We start from the raw sequence: 23,352 nt of genomic DNA on the forward strand, positions 1-23,352 counted from the left end.
TTGCTGGAATACTGCTAGAATATCTGCCATTATTGCTTTGGATTAATATGAGTCAGCTATGTTTCTCTATCGCTCATTGACAGACGTAGTCTTCTTGATTCTCAAGAGCTGGGTTATGTTGTCTCCGCAGGAGTAGGACTAGGCAGAAAGACAAAACGTTCTGGCTCCACCTTAGGGGCAGTCCCTGAGGGTATATCCTCCCTCTCTCTGCTACAGGGAATCAGTTTTTTTCTGTCTAGTCAGGAGTAAGGACCTAAGTTCCTTGCTGGGATCTTTTGGTCCTGGCAAGATTTTTTTCTTTAGAAAAAACATTTTTTAGGTAGTTTTTCTCCAGTGTTTTTTTTTTCCTGTGAGATCTTCAAGCAAAAACGCCGGACTGGGCGACACTTGTGGTCACCCCAGCCGGCCTACGAGCGCGCGCAGACCATTGCATTGCGCTTGGTTGGCCGCGACACATTCAAGTAAGTATGCGGGGCCGGGCGACGGGCTGGATGTTGAGATCCAGTGGTCACCCCGGTTTCTGCCTACGAGCGCGTGCAGACCAGAGCTCCGCGCTGGGTCGGCCGCGACGGAGTCCCAGTGGAGGGACTGACCTTGCGAGTTAAAAGTCTCGCTTGGACGCCAGGAACCAGAGAGTCGAGGCGTCCGGAGTGGTCCACAACCCCCCACCCCGGTGGAGAGGGTATTGTGAAGAGAGGGTGCCTGTCGGTTTGGTATGGTGAGTAAACGTTCCCTTTTTTCTTTCCTCGTTATGAGGCAGTATGAATTATGGGCCCCTCCATACATGGTCAGTATATATCTGACACTAAAAGTCCCCCTTGTAAATACAGTATGTGTTTGTGGGAAGTGGACTTGGTTTGAGAGCTAACGCTCTACCCAGCAGACTGTAACATTACAGCAGACATAGGAGGTATAATCCTACCTTATTTGTAGTGTATCTCCTGTAGATCCATATATCGCCACTTAGCAGAGATGCAGGTGGATGTGCTGGGAAAACGATTTCGGCGGTCCGCCGCCATTTTGCCGTAGACCAAGTGCATGTATGTCCTCAGGTCACGCCGGCCGCCATGTTTTTGGAGTCTTATGTCCCTTGTATGGGGGCGGCCATGTTTCATGAGCCCAGCTACCTCGTGGAGAGCTGGGAACGCCGGAAGGCGTACACAGGGGGCGGAGCCACGTCCTTCTACCCGGGAAAAAGCAAACAGCTCCTTCCAGTCTGTAAAAGACAGACGCTGACTACAGTTGGTTGGAAACTTCACTGCATCGGTTGGTGAGCGTTGGGGGTCCCTCTCTCTCTCTGTGGGGATCGAGAAGCAGGTACTCTGAGGGGCGCTATTGCGCTAGGGGGAGACGCATAAAAAAAAAAAAAAAAAAAGAAAACGTTTTTTTGTTTTGGCAAAGGTGTCCTGAATTAACATGGACCCTGCCGCTCATGTATCTCCTCCGGATCCCCTCGAGGGGTCTGCAGGATCCTCCAGCACCCCACTGACGATTGAAGCATTGTCAGCTATCATGGAAACTTTTGTGTCCCGGGTGGAAGTGGCTTGTCAGGGACAGGGCGCAAGAAAGCGACCCCCGCCTAACCCCTTATTATCTGAAACCTCGGATTCAGACTCTGAGCCTATTTCTGCAGTTGCAGGTACTTCATCTGGAATTGGTGTCTCGGGTACTGTCTCTTCAGACAGTGAGGAGGATGTTTCGGCATCAGCCATAGCCAGAGAGCAAGCGTTGGTAAACGCACTCATTGTATCTGTTCAAGAAACCTTAAGATTACAGGGTATTCCGTCGGAAATAGCTGAAACTGAAATCCCTTTTGGGACTAAAAAACGCATCAAAGTGGCGAAGGTTTTTCCATTGCCCAAATGTTTTGGCAATCCAATCAAAGAAGAATGGCGTCTGCCAAAACGCACTTTTACTATTTCTAAACGCATTAACAGGCGTTATCCGTTTGAGGAAACCCTCATTAAGAAATGGACAGAACCACCTGTGGTGGATTCACTAATTGCTAGATTGAATAAAGCCACGGTTATTCCTCTAGAAGACGCTCCGTCTTTTAAAGATCCAGTGGATCGCAAGATAGAAGCTATGTCTCGCACCATGTTTTCCTTGATTGGATCAGCTTTCAGACCTATAATAGCTATTGGTCTGGTTTCGCAGGCTGTAACTGAATGGACCAAGTGGTTACGCCGGGACTTAAAAGAGGTCCCTCAGGCGGTATCAGATTTGTTGGAACAAATGATACAGGGGTTACAGTTCGTGTGTGATGCGGCGTTAGACGCCACTCCATTATTGGCGCGAGCATCAGTCTCAGCAGTGGTTCTGAGGCGTACACTGTGGCTAAAAGGTTGGTTATCCGACCAAGGTTCCAAAAAAGCATTGGCTAATATCCCCTTTTTAGGAGAGCGTCTATTTGGAGCCAACTTAGATGAGATCATTAAGGATCTCACGGGTGGAAAGAGCACCTTTTTACCGCAAAATTTTAAAGGTAAAGGAACTCGTCAAAGACGAGGGCCTTCTTTTTCTGCTCACAAGAGGTTTTTTCGTCCCGCGGGTGAAAAAATTAAGTCCTCCAAAGCTCCTTCAGGAGGCGTCAGGGGTCGTTGGTCGGGCAAGCAAAAGCCCGCCCCCGCCAGACCTGAAGATAAATCGTCCAAAGCCTGAAGGTGCGCCCCCACCCATAACTGGGGTGGGGGGACGTCTTCGCCGGTTCCCGGATCCATGGCTTTCCAGAATCCCGGACAAGTGGGTTTGCGAAGTCATAAGGTCAGGGTACAAGATCGAGTTTCGATCTCTCCCACCGGCGCGATTCTTCCCTTCCAATATTCGACTATCCCCGGATCGTTTAGAAGATCTGCGGAGAGCAGTCACAGATTTACTACAACAAGGAGTGGTAGTCCACGTTCCTTTGACAGAACGGTTTCAAGGGTTTTATTCAAACCTATTTACAATACCCAGGAAAGAGGGCAAAGTGCGTCCAATTCTGGACTTAAGGGCACTCAATTCTTTTGTCAACATAAGAAGATTCAGAATGGAGTCCATTCGCACAGTAGCAGCCTTCCTGCATCCAGGGGATGTCCTAGCGTCCATAGACATCAAGGACGCATATCTTCACATTCCCATTTTCGCAGGACATCAGCGGTTTCTACGCTTTTCCGTAGAAGAGAACCACTATCAGTTTGTGGCGTTACCTTTCGGTCTCGCCACGGCTCCTCGGGTCTTCACGAAGGTGTTGGCCCCAATGTTGGCACTACTGCGCCAAAGAGGCATATCGATTCTTGGTTACCTAGACGATCTTCTGCTTCATGCAGAGTCTCCTCAGACCTTGCTACAAAACATAGAAATTACTATGATTTCTTTACAGGAATTCGGGTGGCTGGTGAACCAGCAAAAGTCATTTCTGGTTCCCACCCAGAGGCTCGAATATCTGGGTCTAATTCTAGACACAGTCAGGACAAGAGTTTTCCTTCCGGTAGGGAAACTCCGAAAGATTCAATCAGCAGTCCAGTTGTTACTATCCAACAGCTGGTCTTCCCTTCGGACTTGCATGAGGGTTCTGGGGTTGATGGTGGCTTCCTTCGAAGCAGTCCCATTTGCCCAGTCCCATACCCGAATTCTTCAGCAAGAGATTCTTCTCAGATGGAATCAGAATCCGGAATCCCTGGACAATCGCATCCGATTGAGCAAACAGACCAGAGAGTCTCTGGTCTGGTGGCTTCGGTCTCCGATGCTCAGCCAGGGAAAGTCATTTCTGCCAATATATTGGACGATAGTGACCACGGATGCCAGCCTATCCGGATGGGGAGGAATTCTCGGTCAGTTATCTGTCCAGGGACTTTGGTCCCCGGAAGAATCCAGGTTGCCGATAAATGTATTGGAACTGAGAGCGATCAGACTTTGTCTGATTCACTGGACCGAGCAGCTCCAGGGGAGCCCGGTTCGGATCCAGTCGGACAATGCCACGGCCGTGGCTTATGTCAATCACCAGGGGGGCACCAAGAGTGTCCGAGCGGCCAAAGAAGTGGCTTGCATTCTTCGCTGGGCGGAACGATTTGTTCCAGCTATCTCTGCGGTGTTCATTCCGGGGGTGGAGAATTGGCAGGCAGATTATCTCAGCCGTCAGACTCTGGATCAGGGGGAATGGTCCCTCCATCCAGAAGTTTTCCACCAGTTGTGCCTACGTTGGGGCACCCCGGATGTGGATCTGTTGGCATCACGATTCAACAGGAAAGTACAGAGTTTCGTGGCTCGCTCCCGCGATCCTCTAGCAGAGACCGCAGACGCACTGATCGCCCCGTGGGGGCAATACCAGCTAATGTATGCCTTCCCTCCTCTCGCGTTACTGCCAAGACTTCTTCGCAGGATAGAGGAGGAAGGAATTCCAGTAATTCTGGTAGCTCCGGACTGGCCTCGTCGAGCTTGGTACGCCGACGTGGTCAGACTGGTGGCGGACGTCCCGTGGAGACTTCCTCTCAGGGAGGACCTACTGTCTCAGGGACCGATCTTCCATCCTGCTTTACGATCGCTGGCTTTAACGGCCTGGCTATTGAGACCCAGGTGCTGAAGGACAAGGGATTGTCAGCTTCAGTTATTCCTACTCTAGTTGAAGCAAGGAAAGCGACTTCCAGAAAGATTTATCATCGCACATGGAAGTCCTACATTGCATGGTGTGAACCTTTGGGGTTCCGTCCACGGTCTTATTCGGTTAGTCGAATATTAGCTTTTCTGCAACAAGGGGTTGAGCAGAAACTGGCCTTGAGTACTATCAAGGGTCAGGTCTCAGCATTAGCTATCTTCTTTCAGAAGCCTTTAGCTACTCATTCCTTGGTGCGGAATTTCATCCAGGGGGTGCGACATCTGGCTCCGCCAGTGCGCGCGCCGTTACCACCCTGGGATCTTAATTTAGTGTTGTCGGTTCTTCAGAAACCTCCCTTTGAAGATATTAGGGAGATTCCTCTACCTACGTTGTCCCAGAAGGTGGCCTTCTTGGTGGCTATTACTTCTGCACGAAGGGTGTCAGAACTGGCTGCATTATCTTGTCGTTCACCATATCTGGTGGTTCATAGAGATAAGGTGGTTCTTCGTCCGAATCCATCCTTCCTACCAAAAGTGGTTTCAGAATTTCATCTGAATGAAGAAATTGTATTACCTTCCCTGTGTCCTAAGCCCAGTCATCCTCGGGAGTTCGCTTTACACTCCTTGGATGTGGTCCGGGCGATCAGGGTATACTTGAAAACGACAGACTCGTTTCGCAAGACAGATTCACTTTTTGTGATCCCGGATGGACCCAAAAAGGGGTTGCCTGCATCTGCCGCGACCATTTCCAGATGGATCAGACAGACGGTGGTACAGGCTTATTCTTTTAAGGGTCGGGAGCCCCCGTTCCCTGTTAAGGCGCACTCCACTCGGGCGCTTAGTGCGTCATGGGCCTTTCGCCATCAGGCGTCAGTGGTCCAGGTGTGCAAGGCGGCTACCTGGTCGTCGGTGCATACCTTTACAAAACATTATAAAGTTGATGTAATGGCATCATCTGATGCCGTGTTTGGCCGCAAGGTTTTGCAGGCCGCCATTTGAGGAGACCAGTGGTCTGCCTCAAGGGTTTTTTTCCGTTGGAAATTTTTCTTTTAGTCTCATTCTTTGTTTATAATGAGCCTTTAAAACTTCTAGTTTGGCACCGGTTGGGCCTTCTAGATTGGATTTGATTTTTGTCAATCCCACCCCTCATTTGTGGCACTGCTTCTGGATGTCCCAGCTCTTGAGAATCAAGAAGACTACGTCTGTCAATGAGCGATAGAGAAAAATGGATTTTTGTAAGATCTTACCGTAAAATCCTTTTCTCTTAAGCTCATTGACAGACGTAGTACCCGCCCCTCTATCATTGAGTTGGGTTGGGTTAAATTCTCTGTTACTGCTTTAGAACAGAACTGATTCCCTGTAGCAGAGAGAGGGAGGATATACCCTCAGGGACTGCCCCTAAGGTGGAGCCAGAACTTTTTGTCTTTCTGCCTAGTCCTACTCCTGCGGAGACAACATAACCCAGCTCTTGAGAATCAAGAAGACTACGTCTGTCAATGAGCTTAAGAGAAAAGGATTTTACGGTAAGATCTTACAAAAATCCATTTTTTAAAATTCTACAATTGCATAGTTTTTTTAGCACAGAAACTGCGAATGTCACTTTTTCTCCTCTCGGGCACCAATCTTATAGTATTAGAACCAGGGCTGCTGTTAGAAATCGCTGGGCCCTGTACAGACTACCTGGCAGGGCCCCCCCAAGAAAATATTAAAGATATATTTAGCTAAAATTACAACAAAATCACTATTATCAGACACAAATATAACATAACTCGCATAATTCCTGCTAAATATAAAAAAAAAACTATGTTAAATAAAAAAGATGAGATGAGAAAAATATACAGGCTGGGCAGTTGGAGCTCAGTGATCAGAGAGACAGAGGGAGAGAAACAAAGTTACAATTTACAAATAAACTCCTGAGCAGAGATAAGTGCTGGGAGGGGGGTCCACACAAGGGAGGGGGATTAGTGAGGGACAACTGTCTCTTTCTCAACAGATAAAAGCTGATAGCAGGGAGAGGGACAGATCAGATTCAGGTGCTGGAGGAAGATTTCTGTATTTGTTGTCCATCACTAATCCCCATCTCTGTGTGGGCCCCCCTGTGTGCTCGGGCCCCCTACAAGAGGGCTGGTGGTCCCCCCCCCTATCAGCGGCCCTGATTAGAACTGCTGATAAACTGGTTGGCCCTATTTTATTGTAATGAGCAGCAAAAAATTTGCAAAGCTTTCAAAGATGCAACTATTTTGTTACAGCAGGACAGTGAATCTGAATATGCTTTTAATAATTTAATTTTAGAATTAAGTTCAACAAACATGTTGAGCAGTTGCAATTAGTAAATCAATTGATCTGATCTTACCTATTTTGTATTATTTGCTTTTTTTCCTCTTCAGATTATGATGCCCTTCTATTACAAATGCAGCAGCTACACTCAGACCTGGAGATATACAAATCTAGAGAAGCCCAGAGGGAGGAGTTTTCAGCAAGACACGCCAATTCTATTAGGGATCAGCTACAAGAACAGAAGGCAGTCCTGCTAGCTACTGAGTCACAGGTATGAATACCTAGTACTACTTGTATTTGATTGTTTATACATTATTTCTAACTTCTGATACATTAAGGCAGTAGACGGCCACGTCCCAAATTTTTATTCTATACACTGGATATTCGTTGACTTGTGTTTTATGTGGGTGAGCCCAAAAACTGGTTGTAAACGATCACCTTGTAAAAACAACCCACTCAGTTTTAAATAGAAATTAAAAGCAAAACATTTTTGTATAGATGTAAAAAAAACAAAAAAAAAAAACATTATAAATACCTTTTTTCTCTTTTATAAGTGATCACATTCCCTCTGTTCTCAGCTGCATAAGAGCTTGAGGGTAGGAGAAGCAGCAGCACACTGACCCTGCCAGTGAATGGCTGTGCAGCATGGGCAGGCCAAGTGTCAGGACAAGTCTGATCATTGGAGGAGAGTACACTAAGTTTCCAGCATAGCTAGAGAACTGACCACGGTGTGTTCTGTTTAATGTGGTCAGTTTTTATTAGGAAAGCAAGGGTACTGACAAGAACACCAGAGATTTCACACAAAGGAAGCAATACAAAGAGAAGAGGATACTTCCTCTTTCATTCATTGATGGACACAGCGCTTCATAAATCATAACTACTGGGTTATATTGACTCCTCCAGGAGTTGGACTAGGCAGAACAAAAAACACCTGGCTACGCCAATGGGCCATCCTGAGCTTGTATATATCCCCATTTTCTGCTCTAGGTAATCCATTTTAATCTGACTGGGATCTCTGGTCCTAGAAATTTTCTCCTTCCTTTATATCTTTTTTTGTTTTTTCTCGGGAGCTATGGTCCGCCATGACATAGCCTCACAGACAGAGGCTGGCCCGCGAGTTAAACATCTCGCAGGGTCGCATATGAGTGGGCTTGGGTCTGAGTCGCAGCGGTCCCTTGGCCAACAGCTCCCCTACTTCGGTGGCAAAGAGTTCTGTCTGGAGCGTTCTGTCTCTTGTTGTGTTGTTTGTGTAGCCGGATGATGTCACGGGGGCCATTTTCTCTTAGTCTGGGAGAAGTTGGAAACAACTGAAGCCTCGTGGGGATACCGAAGCTCCTCCTCTTCCTCCTCAGTTTCCTCTTCCTGTGCCCGGGACATATGAACAGGGGTGGCATTCATGGTGATGCTGGGTCCAAAATCTCTGCTTTCCTCTGGTAGGGTGGTCCCTGTTATCTCTCTCTCTCTGCTGATAGGTACCCTGAGCCTTGGGGGAATCCTTTAGTGGTGCCAAAAGATGGTTTTTGTACTGCAAGGTCTTCCTTTCCTTATGGAGCCTCAGGGTCACATCTCCCCCCTGACCCCCTCATGGAGGTGGCAGGTCCCTCGAAACCCTAGATTCCCACGGTTGAACTGACGGTGGTCCTGCAGTCCTTAGTTTCCCGCAAGGAAGTGGCGTGTAGGCAAAGGCGCCAGAGGAAGCGTCCCCCGTATGTGGCTGTGTCCTTTGGTACGCACAAGTCGCATCGTACTCCAAAGGTCTTTCCTTATATGCCTTATTTTGACAGGTTTTTCTGTCAGGAATGGGAACAACCAAAATTACCCTTTGTGGTCCCCAAATGTTTTGCTGTACATTACCCTTTTGAGGAGTCACTTTTAAAAAAGTGGGCTAGTCCACCAGTGGTGGACCCTTTTGTTTCCAGGTTAAATAAAGCAACCATGATCCCAGTAGAGGAATCCCCGTCCTTTAAGGACCTGGCTGACATGAAAGCAGAGGCTGTTTACTATGGCTGGTTCGGCATTGCGGCCAGTCTTTGCCTCAGCCCTGGTGTCTCAGACCCTAACTGAATGGGCCAAGCTTTTGGGCCAGGGCCCGGGGGGTTGAGCAGGTCCCCGCTGCTTTTGTTGATTTTGCGGACCAGTTGGTCCATGGGCTGGCTATCCAAACTTTCTGTTTCAGTGGTGGTGATTAGGCTGGTGGTGCTGTGGCTTAAGAATTGGTCTGCAGACCAAGCCTGTGTAAGAAAGTTCTCATTGATCTGTCCTTTCAAGGTGATCGCTTGTTTGGGGCTTCCCTGGATGACATCATTAAGGGTATTTAAGGAGGGAAGAATACCTTCCTGCCACAGTCAAGGAAAGGGAAGGAGCCTCGCCACAGACTGGGGCCCTCCTTCTCAGCCCATAGAAAATTATTTTGTGCTTCTGGGATGGAGAATAAGGAAAATAGATCTTTTAAACCTTCCCCGGGAGGTTTCAAGCAACCTTGGTCTGGTAAGCCTAGAGCTAGCTTCACCAGACCAGTAGACAAGACTCCTTAAGCATGAGGGTCTGCCCTCACCCATTATCGGGGTGGGGGGACATCTTTGCAGGTTTATGGCCCCGTAGACTTCTTCAGAGAACGTCAAGGTGATCCGCAAAATATTTATTTGTGAAAGTGGGACAAAGCTTGTCCTTTTCATGTTTTTTAGGTCCTGAGTCTCCTTGTGCGGATTTAATTCCTACAAAGGTTCAGGTGATGTCTGAACTACCTAGGGTTCCCCCTATCCCTGTGCAGGGAATTGATTTATTTAGGTCTGATTCTATTTCTGACCAGGGTGGTCCTTTCTCTGCACAGACTTCAGGGACCACAGGCCGTGGTTCACCGGCTGCTGTGACACAGATAGTTCTCTCTCCCATTTTGCATACATGTTCTGTGTCTGGCGGTATCCACCTTCAAAACAGTTCTGTTTGCCCAGTCTTACATGCAGCTCCTTTAGCAGGTTTGGCTCCACAGAAGGATACTGAAGTTCGTGATGAGGTCACGGGTCCTCTGATAGGGCGTTCAAGGGCCACAGTAAGGCCAGTATCATCCTTGACTAAGGCTTCTTCCGCAGTTCCTGTGAGGAATCAAGAGCGAGGATCTTCCAATCACCCTGGTGGCTTTAAACGTCCTTGGGGGCTTCCTCCCAGAGAAGACCAGTTGTCCCAAGGGCTGATCTACCATCCTGCTTTACAGTCGCTGGTTTTAACCACTTTAGCCCTGGAGGATTTGGCTGCTCAAAGACCAGGCCCTATTTTAGGATTCAGCACTGCGTGAATTTAATGGACAATTGCACGGTCGTAAAAGGCTGTACCCAAACAAAATTGACGTCCTTTTTTTCCCACAAACAGAGCTTTCTTTTGGTGGTATTTGATCACCTGTGGGATTTTTATTTTTTGCGCTATAAACAAAAAAAGAGCGACAATTTTGAAAAAATATTATTTTTCACATTTTTTATATGAAATTCTCAAAAACAAAATGTAAAAATCAAAATTTAACATTTTAGGCCAATTTGTTTTCTGCTACATATTTTTGGTAAAAAAATCGCAATAAGCGTATTTTGATTGGTTTGCGCAAAAGTTATTGCGTTTACTAACTACAGGAAAGATTTATGTCATTTTTATTGTTTATTTTTTTAACTAGTAATGGCGGCGATCTGCGTTTTTTTTTTTTTTTTTTTTTGCGGGACTGCGACATTGCGGCGGACAGATCGGACCCCTGACTGACATTTTTGACACTTTTGGGGGTACCAGTGACATTACTACAGTAATCAGTGCTAAAAATATGCACTGTTACTGTAAAAATTACACTGGCAGGGAAGGGGTTAACATTACTGGTGATCAAGGGGTTAAGTGTGTCCCTAGGGGCGTAATTCTAACTGTCAGGAGGCGTGGCTTGTGAAGTAATCACAGAGACATGCGATCCTATACAGCAGGATCACATAGCCTCTGTGAATACTTCAGTGAGAATGACAGACGGCTGTGTTTACATCAGTCGTCTGTCTTTCTCCCTTTGCTGCGGCAGATTGTGAGTGGCCGGCGGGCCCGGTCACACGCGCTGGCTCCCCAGGGAACGAGCGGGGGCGGGAGCGCACCGCCGGCGGTGCTCGCTCGCCCCCTAGAGTCTCCTGAGTGAGCGACGTAGTATTACGTCGCTTTGCCCAGGAGTGGCTGCCTGCCGCAGTAAAACTGTGGCGGGCGGTCGTTATGTGGTTAATGTCTAAGCTATTGAAAGCCAGGTACTGAAGGATAGAGGTCTCTATATTATTATGGTGAAGGCGAGGAAGTCGTCTTCCAGCAAGATATACCATCGTACGTGGAAAGCGTACATTTCTTGGTGTGAGTCGATTGGCACTCATCCTCGATCCTTTTCTGGGGCTCGGATCTTAACCTTTCTTCAACAGGCTGTTGATCAGAAGTTGGCCCTGAGTACTATCAAGGGCCAGGTGTCTGCCTTGGCAGTCTTCTTTCAGCGACCCCTAGCCACGCACTTTTTAGTTTGTACCTGTATTCAGGGGGTTCAACATATGGCTCCACCTGTATGGTCTCTTTTGCCACCATGGGATTTAAATTTAGTACTTTTTAGTTCTCCAGAAACCTCCATTTGATAATATTCGGGAGATTCCCTTGCCTATGTTATACCAGAAGGTGACATTCTTGGTGGCTATTACCTTGGCCCGCAGGGTATCGGAATTGGCTGAAAATTCCTGTCGCAGTCCCTGATTAGTGGTCCATAGGGATAGAGTGTTTTTTTCGTTCCTGCCCAAAGTTGTCTCTGTCTTCCATTTGAATGAGGACATTGTGTTGCCTTTTTTTGTGTCCCAAGCTGGCTCATCCCAAGGAATTTGCCTTGCATACCTTGGATGTGGTTTGTGTGATTCGGTGTACCTGGCAGCTACTGAGTTCTTTCGGAGGTCAGACTCTCTTTTTGTGGTTACTTCTGCTTCTTCGGCTACCATCACAGATGGATCAGACAGACGGTGATTCCGGTCTATTCCATTAAAGGTCAGGTTCCACCTTTCCCTGTCACGGCGCATTCTATTTGGGCGCTGAGTGATTCTTGGGCCTTCCGCCATCTGGCTTCAATATCGCAAGTTTGCAAGGCGGCCACTTGGTCGTCCATGCATACCTTCTATTCTATTCTATTCTATAAGGTAGATACTTTTGCATCTGCGGATGCTTCTTTTGGCCACAATGTTTTGCAGGCTGCTGTTTAAGAGGGGCTGTTCCCTCTTGAGGGGTGTTTTTTCTTTAAACCTTTATTTTTCAGATGGGGCTCTTGTCATACAGTTAAGGCTCCTATGTCCTGGTTAAGGGCTCTTATGTTTAGCCTTGGGTTATTTTCCCCACCCCTCATTTTCCTTTTAGTACTGCTTTTGGACAACCCGCTAGTTATGATTTATGGAGCACTGTGTTCGTCGATGAACGAAAGAGAAAATGGGATTTTTGTATTTCCATTTCTCTGAGTTCGACGGACACAGCACCCACCCCTCTAAGGAATTCCGATACTTCTAATACTGCTTGCTTACTAAACTGATTACCTAGAGCTGAGAGGTGGGTTATATACCAGCTGAGGACAGCCCATGGGCATAGCCAGGTGTTTTATGTTCTGCCTTGTCCTACTCCTGGAGGAGGCAATATAACCCACTAGTTATGATTTATGGAGCGCTGTGTCTGTCGATGATCTTAGAAATTGATTTTATGCTAAGTACAAAAATCACATTTTCTCTGTCGCTCATTGACAGACGTAGTCCTCCTTGATTAATATCAACTCGGGTTATACTGCCCTCTACAGGAGTAGGACTAGACAGGAAAGAAAACGTTCTGGCCACACCCTAGGGGCAGTCCCAGAGGGTATATCCTCTCACTTCCTATTACAGGATGTCAGTTATGTAACAAAGCAGTGTCAGAGAATTCAACCCAAACCAACTCAAAAATAGAGGGGCGGGTCCTGCGTCTGTCAATGAGCTTAAGAGAAAAGGATTTTACGGTAAGTCAAAAATCCAATTTTCTCTGTCGCTCATTGACAGACGCAGACTTCTTGATTAATATCAGTAGGGACGTCCCAAAGCAGTGCCACAAATGAGGGGTGGGATAACAGAAATAAAAATCCAATCCAGAAGGCCCAACCGGAGCCAACCAGAACCATCAAGGACTCATCGAACAAAAGGATGAGACCCAACTGAAATAACCAAACCCCCGAGGTAGACCAACGGTCCCCTCAAACAGCGGCCTGCAGAACCTTGCGGCCAAAAGAGGCATCCACCGATGCCAGCACATCAACTTTATAGAATTTTGTAAAGGTATGAACCGACGACCAGGTAGCCGCCTTTCACACCTGAAGCACCGACGCCTGATGGCGGAAGGCCCAGGAAGCACTAAGAGCCCGAGTAGAGTGCGCGTTAACAGGGAACGGAGGAACCCGACCCTTAATAGAATAAGCCTGCACCACCGTCAGTTTTTTTCTGTCTAGTTAGGAGTAAGGACCTAGATTCCTTGCTAGGATCTTCGGTCCTGGCAGGATTTTTTTAGAAATACTTTTTTAGACAGCTTTTTTTCTCCAGTGTTCCTGTGAGATCTTCAAGCAAGCACGCTGAAACTGGGCGACGGGCTGGATGTTGAGATCCAGTGGTCACCCCAGTTCAGCCTACGAGCGCGTGCAGGCCATAGCTCCGCGCTGGGTCGGCCGCGACATAGTCCCACTGGACGGGGACTGACCCTGCGAGTTAAACGTCTCGCCTGGACGCCAATGACCAACAGAGTCACGGCGTCCGTATTGGTCGACAGCCCCCCCACCCCGGTGGAGAGGGGTTCTGTCAGGAGTTGGCGCCCGCCTGGTTCCGGTATGGTGAGTAGAATGTTCCCCCTGTCGGGTTTGTGGTGGACGCGGGCCCCTCCCTGGGATGGTCGGACACTCAGTTCTGGGTCTCCCCTCTATCCTATAACAGGTCACAGATTCCCCCAATTTGAGTGTGATTTTTGTGAATAGAAACCAGGAGGCTTGGTTTGGGAGAGGACTATCTAAAGTTACTATATGACTGTAAGGGTGACTGAAGTCAGTGGCAGTACTAAGAGGCATTACTATTGAGGTAAGGGTATCCTACCTGTCATAGTGTGTACACAGGCCGATGCCTATGCCTGAGTTACTGCAGTCACAGATTGCCATTCCTCCAGTAGCCGGTCACTTCCACGGGCCGCACAGCCTCCCGCAGGCCGAGGACACCTCCCGCAGGCCGAGGACACCTCCCGCAGGCCGAGGCACTCCCGCAGGCCGCACAGGCCGAATGCATACATCCCGCAGGCCGCTGCTAGCCGCCGCTATCCTACACAGGCCGCCGCCATTTTCCTGCAGATCGCACGAGGCAGCCATATTGGCGTAGCCTCGTGTCTCCAACATGGGGGCGGCCATGTTTGAGGTGACCAAACACCTCGTGGAGCAATTGGGAGGCGCCAGAAGGCGTGTAAAGGGGCGGAGCCGTCTCCTTGGCCCGGGAAAGCAAGCCAAAGACTTCCTGTCTGTAACAGACAGTGCTGGAAGCAAGTTGATAACAAACTTCTGTGCATCAGGTGAGCCTTGGGGTCTCTCTCTCTCTCTCTCTTTCTGAGGGGTCCAAGCAGGTAGACTGAGGGGCGCTATTGCGCTGGGGGACTAAGAAAAAAAAAATAAATTGCAATAAATTTTTTTGTGTGTGCTGGCAAGTGTCTTGTTACATGAACCCTGCCACACATGTATCCCCACCTGATCCCCTCGGGGTGGCCGCAGGACCCTCCAGTACCCCACTTGTGATGATGCATTATCAGCAGTTTTGGAGACTTTGGTATCCCGGGTGGAGGTAGCCTGTCAGGAACGGGGGTCAAGAAGCGACCCCCGCCTACCCCTAGGTCATCTGATACTTCAGATACGGATTCTGAGCTGGTCATTGCAGCCCCTTTTCTGGGGTTTTTGTCTCAGGTGCGGTCTCCTCAGACAGTAAGGATTGAGGTTACACCGGCAGAGGTAGCTGAGACTCCTATTCCTTTTTTGGTACTAGCAAGCCTACCAAAATGGTGAAGGGGTTCCCTTGCCCAAATTGGGTCGTCCGTAAACGAGCCCCTGCTATTTCCAAACGCATTGCTAGGCGCTATCATTTTGAGGAATCCCTCATTACAAAGATGGACGGTACCACCAATAGTGGACTCACCGATTTCCAAACTAAATAAAGCCACTGTTATCCCGTTGGATTGACAGAATGGGCCCCACCCATCTCTAGGGTGGGGGGACGTCTTCACCGGTTTCCGGATCCAGGGCTTTCCAGAATCCCGGATAAAGGGGTTCGCAAGGTCATATGGTTGGGATACAAGATCGAGTTTCGATCACTTCCACCGGTGCGATTCTTCCCTTCCAATATTCGACATCCCCGGGTCGCTTAAGAAGCTTTGCGGGGACAGCTTGATGCAACAAGCAGTGGTAGTTCCCATTCCTTGGGGGAGTTCTAGTCAAACCTGTTCACAATGCCCAGGAAAAAGGGCTAGGTGCGTCCAATTCTGGTCTTGGAAGAGATGGAGTCCATCCATACAGTGGTGGCCTCCCTGCATCAGTTTAGGATGCCTATCTTCATATCCCCATCTTCGCAGGATATCAGCGGTTTCGTTGCTTTTCCCAAAGATCATCCCTGGATCCCACCAGGAGACTGAGCTATCTGGGCCTAATTTTGGATACATCCTTGGCAAGAGTGTTTCTCCATGCGGAGAAACTCCAGAAGATTCAGTCAATGATTCGGATGTTGCTGTCTGTCAACTGGCTGGGATTGATGGTCGCCTTTTTAGAGGCAGTACCGTCTGCCCAGTCTCATACCCAAATTCTCCAAAGAGGAGATTCTTCTCATATGGAATCGGAATACCGATTCCCTGGACAATCGGATCCGATTGAGCGAGCAGACCAGGGAGGCTCTGGTCTGGTGGCTTCGGTCTCCGATGCTCATCCAGGGGAAGTAATTTCTTCTGATAAATTCCAGGTTACCGATAAATGTGTTGGAACTGAGAGCGATCAAACTTTGTCTGATTTACTGGACTGAGCAGCTCCAGGGCACTCCGGTTCGGATCCAATCGGACTATGCCTCAGTCATGACTTATGTCGATCACCAAGGGGCACCAAGAGTGCCCTGGCGGCCATAGAAGTGGCCAACATTCTTATTGGGGGAACAGTTGTTCCAGTTCTCTCCGCGATATTTATCACGGGGGTGGACAGGCAGATTATTTCAGCCGTCAGATTCTGGATCAAGAGGAATAGTCTCTTCATCCAGAGGTATTTCACCAGCTGTCCCTTCATTGGGGCACCCCAGATATGGATCTGTTGGCAGGTTGGCTCAACAGGGCTCTCGCCCGCGATCCTCTAGCGGACGCAGCAGACGCGCTGAGCGCCCCGTAGGGGAAGTATCAGCTACTGTATGTCTTCCCCCCCTCTCAAGTTACTGCTGAGATCTCTCCGCAGGATAGAGGTGGAGGGAACTCCAGTTATCCTGGTAATTCCGGGCTAGCCTCGTCAAGCCGGGTACGCCGACTTGGGCAAGACTAGTCGCGGACGCTCCTTGGAGACTTCTTCTCAGGGAGGATCTGCGGTCTCAAGGACCGATCTTCCATCGTGCTTTACAGTCGCTGGCTTTAACGGCCTGGCCATTGAGACCCAGGTACTGAAGGACAGAGGATTGTCAGCTTCAGTTATTCCTACTCTAATTAAAGCAAGGAAAGCGACTTCCAGCAAAGTCTATTATCGCACATGGAAGACTTATATTGCGTGGTGTAAATCGTAGGAGTTTTCCCCCACGTACCTATTCGGTGACCCGAATCTTGTTTTTTTCTGCAAAAGGGCGGAATTTCATCCAGGGGGTGCAGCACTTGGCTTCGCCAGTGCACGCGCCCTTACCACCCTGGGATCTTAATTTGGTGTTGTCGGTTCTTCAGAAACCTCCCTTTGAAAATATCAGGGAGATTCCCTTGCTTACATTATCCCAGAAGGTGGCCTTCTTGGTGGCTATCATTTCTGCATGCAGGGTGTCAGAACTGGCTGCATTATTGTGTCATTCGCCATATCTGCGGATTCATAGGGATAAGGTAGTTCTTCATCCGAAGCCATCTTTTTTTCCTAAGGTGGTTTTCAGACTTTCATCTGAATGAAGATATTGTGCTACCTTCCTTGTGTCCTAAGCCCAGTCATCCTCGGGAATATGCGTTGCATTCCTTGGATGTGGTGCGGGCAATCAGGGTATACCTGAAGACTACGGAATCTTTCCGTAAGACGGATTCACTTTTTGTGATCACGGATGGCCCCAAAAAGGGGTTGCCTGCATCTGCCGCGACTATCTCCAAATGGATTAGACAGACGGTGGTACAGGCTTATTCTATTAAGGGTCGGAATCCTCCGTTCCCTGTTAAGGCGCACTCCACTCGAGCGCTCAGTACTTCCTGGGCCTACCGCCATCAGGCAGCAGTGGTCCAGGTGTGCAAGGCGGCTACCTGGTAGTCGGTGCATACCTTTACAAAATTTTATAAAGTTGATGTGATGGCATCGGCGGATGCCTCATTTGGCCGCAAGGTTTTGCAGGCCGCAATTTGAGGAGATCGGTGGTCTACCTCGAGGGTTTTTTTTATCCGTTGGAATTTCAGTTGAGTCTCATCTTTTGATTGATGAGCCTTTAAAACTTCTAGTTGGCACCGGTTGGGCCTTCTAGATTGGATTTCCATTTTCCCACCCCTCATTTGTGGCACTGCTTTGGGACGTCCCGAGTTGATATTAATCAAGGAGGACTACGTCTGTCAATGAGCGACAGAGAAAAATGGATTTTTGTAAAATCTTACCGTAAAATCCTTTTCTCTTAAGCTCATTGACAGACGTAGTACCCGCCCCTCTGTTTTTGAGTTGGGTTGGGTTCAATTCTCTAAACACTGCTTTGTGACATAACTGATTTGCTGTAGCAGGAAGTGAGAGGATATACCCTCTGGGACTGCCCCTAGGGTGTGGCCAGAACGTTTTCTTTCCTGTCTAGTCCTACTCCTGTAGAGGGCAGTATAACCCGAGTTGATATTAATCAAGGAGGACTACGTCTGTCAATGAGCTTAAGAGAAAAGGATTTTACGGTAAGATTTTACAAAAATCCATTTTTTTCATACAAGTACGTGGTACAGCAGGGACATATCAGGAATATGAAGTGCTGGGGTAGTAAACGCTTCCAGGTTCCTTTTTCTCTTTATGGCCCCTGCGTTTGCGGGTTTATTACTGTTTTTTGCTTTTTTTTGTTGATTTTGTGTATTGTACTCTTGGAAAACCCTAATAAAAAAAATATAAAAAAATAAGAATTGATGCCAGTTTGAAGCCAAATTGTATTCACACCAAGTATTGATTTGATTTATATTTTTCTTCCGTTTTCTCACTTTGTATTTTGTAAATTGTTAAAATTAAACAATTAAAATATATATTTCTTTAAAGAATTCTTACTCTTCAGCATTTCTTCACACCTGCCTAAAACTGCTGCACAGTACTTTGTGTGTGTGTGTGTGTGTGTGTTTATGTATGTGTGTGTGTGTGTGTGTGTGTGTGTATATATATATATGTGTGTGTGTATATATATATATATATATATATATATATATATATATATATATATATATATATATATATATATATATATATATATATGTATATATTTATAACTGCAGGAAGCTGGACCCTGTCTGGTGCTAAATTTTATTTATATATTTTATATTTGTATGTACATATACATATATATATACCTTTTGGGTCAAATATCTAAATATATATATATATATATATATACATTTATATTTTCAGAAATGCTTGGAGGATTTCCAATATTTTCCATTGATTTATTTCTGCTGAAAACACCAGGGGTTATTCAACTTGTCAGTGTATTCACTTTTATATTCTTTACAAGAACATAAAAACACCAAAGAAAATGTACATAATCTACCATAGTTTTCAGCCATTTATTCAGATCAAATATTTGTTGTATGTTGTTTGTATTATGGGCTGCAAAAAGGTTTGTTGTTACCTTCATTCTTTAATGTATACTTTTTGTGTATTACGTAATTGATCAGGTCTCCTGATTGATCTCTGGTCTCTTCATTGATCAGGTCTCCTCGCTGCAAGACGCAGTTTCTGCTGCGCATGAACCTCTCAAGGGCACAACCAGCCGGGAATCCAATGGTGGGCTCGATGTAAGTGACGTTATGCAGTTACAGAGGGAGAACCAGGTGCTGGAGCAACAGATTGCGGAAAAGAATAAGGTGGGAACGGCAGGAAAGGCTTATGATCATGAGATCATAAAAGATGTCTTGTTATATAATTTATTTAGTGAAATGTTTTTTTATTTTTTGTATTTATTTTTTTTTTTTTTTTTAAAGAGCACCAATTAAACTGTTTACCAAATGTAGAACCGACTGTGTGTTGTAAAAATGTATTAATGATGCTTTTATTTTGTAAGATTCGTGTAGCAAAAGACTCAAATACTGCCTGCAATTGGTTTTGAATGTTGACTAAACTGAATAAACAGCCATCTCTTAAAGACTAACCACATTCTTTTGTTTTTTATAGACTATTAAACAGCTTCAGCAGAGGATGGTGGAGCTGAAGAAGACTTTACAGAAAGAGCTGGTATGAGACTTTGTAGAGTAACTATATCCATGGTTTGATGACTAGATTAAAGTGCAGTCTCAAGCTAGTTTTACTATTCAGCTTTTTATTATTTTTTCTAATAAGACTCTATGTCAGTAAATTTGCAAAGCTGGGAAGGGAAGTGGTGGGAAACAGTAGTGTAGGAGTAGGATGAAAAAGGAAGGTTGTGACAATTAGTGTAGGTAGGTATGGGGTAGGAAAGGAGACAATGGGTATCCTTAATGCTTGAATAGAAAGCAGACAGCAGTTATCAGTTGCCATTGGAGTGTGATGCACAGAAAGTGGTGAGATTATTAATATTAGAGAGGTGGGGATAAGGGCATTCGCTTATCCCCGTAGGATCCACTGTCCTCTGGAATCCCATGTTCCCATTGCCCACGACTCTCTCAGTGGCACCACACTCTCCAAAACACCACGGTTGAAGGGTGGATATTTATTGCAACAATTGAACTAAAATGACAAAAAACACAATGGTCTGGCAGTCTGTGGCACACTGTCCCCTGCTGGCCAGTGAGTTGGGGCCCAAATCTGGCATTGGAGCTCTCAATTTTACGTTCCCCTGAACCTAGCTTGCCCTGAGTGGGTAATAATGTTCCTTTAAACAGTGTGTAGAAAAGATTTGGCCAGTGGCCTTTCATCTACTCCTAAGGCTCTACTCTCCTACCGCTCTCTATCTGGGACTCAGTGGTGTCAGTGATGTCCTTTCTACAAGACGTCTGTGGATGTCACATATGGACCGGCTTCCTGTGAGTTCCACGCTGGTTACGATACCGATTGGCTGACACTCTGTGGTCCGGCTTCATAAACCTGGCTCAGGAGCAGCAAACCCACTGTGGTTCTTTCTGGGGCTCATACATTGACTCCAGACATTACACGTTCCTACATGCATGTTTGTTTCCTACCTACCTTTGTGAGTAGCCATTTGGTTGCACATTCAAAAATGTTTGTTGTTTTAATTGCTACACTTAGTCTGGAGCACCCTGCTGTTTCCTTTTTGTTTCTTCAGAAAATTGCCAATAGTGATGCCTTTTTTTTTTCCATTTTATAGAATTTTATATTTATATTCATTTTCAAATATGAACTTTATTGTTCTATTGTTTTTAGACTTTTTATTTTATGGTTTCAGTTGATATTTTGAGTTTTTCCTGCACAATTCTTTTTTTTTTTGTACAACCCTACAAGTGTCTTGTGTTCTCTCTTCACTGGAGAGGGAGAACAGCAACAGCACTGGCTTTGTGTTAGCTGCAGCAGCATGTGTAACACCTGTTTGCGATAGCCTGGTCCATGTAGCTGTGGTCCAGGGAGTGCCTCAGACTGGAGCTACACACATTTACCCTTCATATGGACACAAACTGCAATTACATACCTGGGTACACAACTTCCTGTGAACCCCTATCACATCTTGGACTGAATGTTTACCTCCTTTTTACACAAAGTAGAAAAGACTTTGAATCTTGGGGAAAAAAACATAATTACATTTTTCAGCAGAAGATTAATGTAAATTCATTGCCCAGGGTGGTCTACCTGATGCAAACCCTCACAGTCTTACTCCCTTAAGGTACAGAATTTCTTAAATTCATATGGGGATGTGCCATGTATCGAAAAAGGTGTATTTCTCTTACGTCCTCCGACAGTCGCCGCCTCTTCATATTCGTCACTAATGGGGTTATTGACCTTTTCTCCGTAGGAGTAGCTAGGGAACAGAATATATTAATATCAAAGCTTTTAGCATATCCCTCCCCCAGGGGGTGGTCCCCTCAGTCAATACCTCCCTGCTTCCTGCATACCAACCCAGTTTCATATGCCTAGCTCAGGAGTACGCAGGCTGTTCCTGTGCTGGGGCTCTTAGTCTCAGCCACTTTTCTCTTTTTTGGTTTTATTTGAAGTTTTTTTCTCTTTCTTTTACTTAGCTGTTTATTTCCAGCGTTAGTTAGTTCTTCTGATGAAGATGATCATGCGGAGCTGGGTCTCAGTCTGGCCACCCTGGTTCCCAGGGCTCAGGGCCAGGGGCTTCCCAGCCTGCCATCGAGCATTCAGCTTAGGTTTTGCCCTGGCACATTGAACGACCCATCCCTGTTCGCTGCAGGGATGCTATCGGTGAGGTGGCTACCTCACTGGACGCCATTGCGGTTTCGCACCGCAACTCCACTGCGTCATGCTTGCGACACTCCCTGTCCTCAGTACTGCGGTTTGGTCGCCATTTTTCTGGGGCAAACATTATAGTGGCAGGTCCTGTGAGGTACTGCACAACGTTTTTGGCGCCAAAAGCCGCCATTTTGAGCGGCGATCGATCCCACATGTCAGCGCCATGTTCTCTTTGCCCAGGGTTTTGTCCTCAGCCGAAGGCTATGTTTGTGTAGCCTTGCAGAGGCTTCATAGGGGCGGTCAGTCTTGCATCACTTCCTTTTCCTCTGGGACAGCGATCGGTGCAGCAGCCTGTGTGAGCTCTCCAGGTTTTATATCTCTTTTTCCTGTATTCCTTGCCCAGTTTCTTATCCCTGTGGGGGTCAGTGTGTTCAGTGGGTGCGGTGGGCAGCGCTCGCCGCGATCTTAAAGGGGCAGTACCCTTTATTAATTATTTTGCTGAGGCATGGATTCTCAGGATTGCAAGTTTCCTCCCACCCTGGTGGGGGGCCAAGGGGCTGCTGCTTCCCCCGAGGGGGCTGATCTGGCCACTATTGTGGCTAACTTAGCTGCTCAGGTGCAGATGCTGGTGGCTGATCGATCCACAAAACGGCCCAGGGTGTCTATTTCCTCTGATTCAGAGGGCGATGGGGCTGCTATGGCTGGAGTGCCCTTCTCAGGGTCTCACTCTTTCCTGGACCTTGTGGGGTCTGACGGGGAGGCTGAGGTGGAAGGGGTTGATAATTCTCCCCCTGGCTCGTCTGAAGTGCTTGCACTCATGGATGAGTTGGTTGCTTCTATCAAGCAAACGCTGCATTTGCAGGATGAACCATGTCCTCCTGCTTTGATGTCCTCTTATGGGACGCAAAACATCGCAGGTTTTTCCTTGCTCTACGGAATTTCAGCGCGCGGTTGATGAGCAATGGCGCAATATAAAAAAGCCTTTTGCTGTGCCGAGTAGGTTCAAGCTGCGTTATCGCTTTACACCGGCTACTGATGAGCGTTGGTGTGTACCGCCTCAGGTGGATCACGCGGTGGCGATTTTGAAAAAATCAACTGCGATCCCTGCTGAGGATACCCCGGTGTTCCGGCACCCGACGGACAGGAGATTGGAATCTCTGGCCCGTCATGCCTATACGGTTGCTGGCTCTATGCTGAAGCCTATTTTTGCTTCCATTATGGCTGCCCAGGCTATTGCGGATTGGACGCAGGTGCTCAGGCGCACTCTGGTGGCTGACTCTGCCCCGCCGACGACTTTGGCTATGGTGAATCAGATTCATCAGGGTGTCATGTATTTGTGTGATGCGGACTTGGATTTAGTCCCTTTGGCGGCGCGCCTTTCTAGTGTGGCGGTCTTGAACCGTCGCCTGATATGGTGATATGGTTGAAATGTTGGTCGGTTGACCAATCTTCTCGCAAGACTCTGGCAAATTTGCCCTACGCGGGATCTCGCCTTTTTGGCGAATCTTTGGATACTCTGATAAAGGGTATTTCTGGGGGTAAGAGTACTCTCTTGCCCCAATCTCACAAGAATAAGTTTGTTCGCGGTAAGAAGAATGCTTCGTTTAGGCCCTCTCAGGGGTCCTTTCGTGCCTTTCGGTCGCACTATAAGGGCAAGCCCTTCAAAGGCCAAGGCTCCCAGAAAAAGCCGTGGGCGGGTAAGCAGAAGTCCGGCCAGTCCGGATCAGCTGCCCATA

At 47.2% G+C, this 23,352-nt stretch overlaps 1 protein-coding gene across 3 annotated transcripts in view; it reads left to right on the plus strand.

Moving 5' to 3' along the window:
- The window catches only part of GOLGA1 (golgin A1), a 205,792-nt gene that overhangs the window by 144,738 nt on the left and 37,702 nt on the right, over window positions 1-23,352 (plus strand). For all 3 annotated transcript variants that reach the window (XM_082262615.1, XM_082262617.1, XM_082262616.1), the window contains 3 exons: window positions 6,960-7,120; window positions 18,991-19,143; window positions 19,451-19,510. In XM_082262615.1, coding sequence (XP_082118741.1) covers window positions 6,960-7,120; window positions 18,991-19,143; window positions 19,451-19,510 — 374 coding nt within the window. The remainder of the gene's footprint in view (window positions 1-6,959; window positions 7,121-18,990; window positions 19,144-19,450; window positions 19,511-23,352) is intronic.

The sequence above is a fragment of the Pelophylax lessonae genome (assembly GCF_965119305.1).
Source record: "Pelophylax lessonae genome assembly, chromosome: 7".
Classification (NCBI taxonomy): domain Eukaryota; kingdom Metazoa; phylum Chordata; class Amphibia; order Anura; family Ranidae; genus Pelophylax; species Pelophylax lessonae.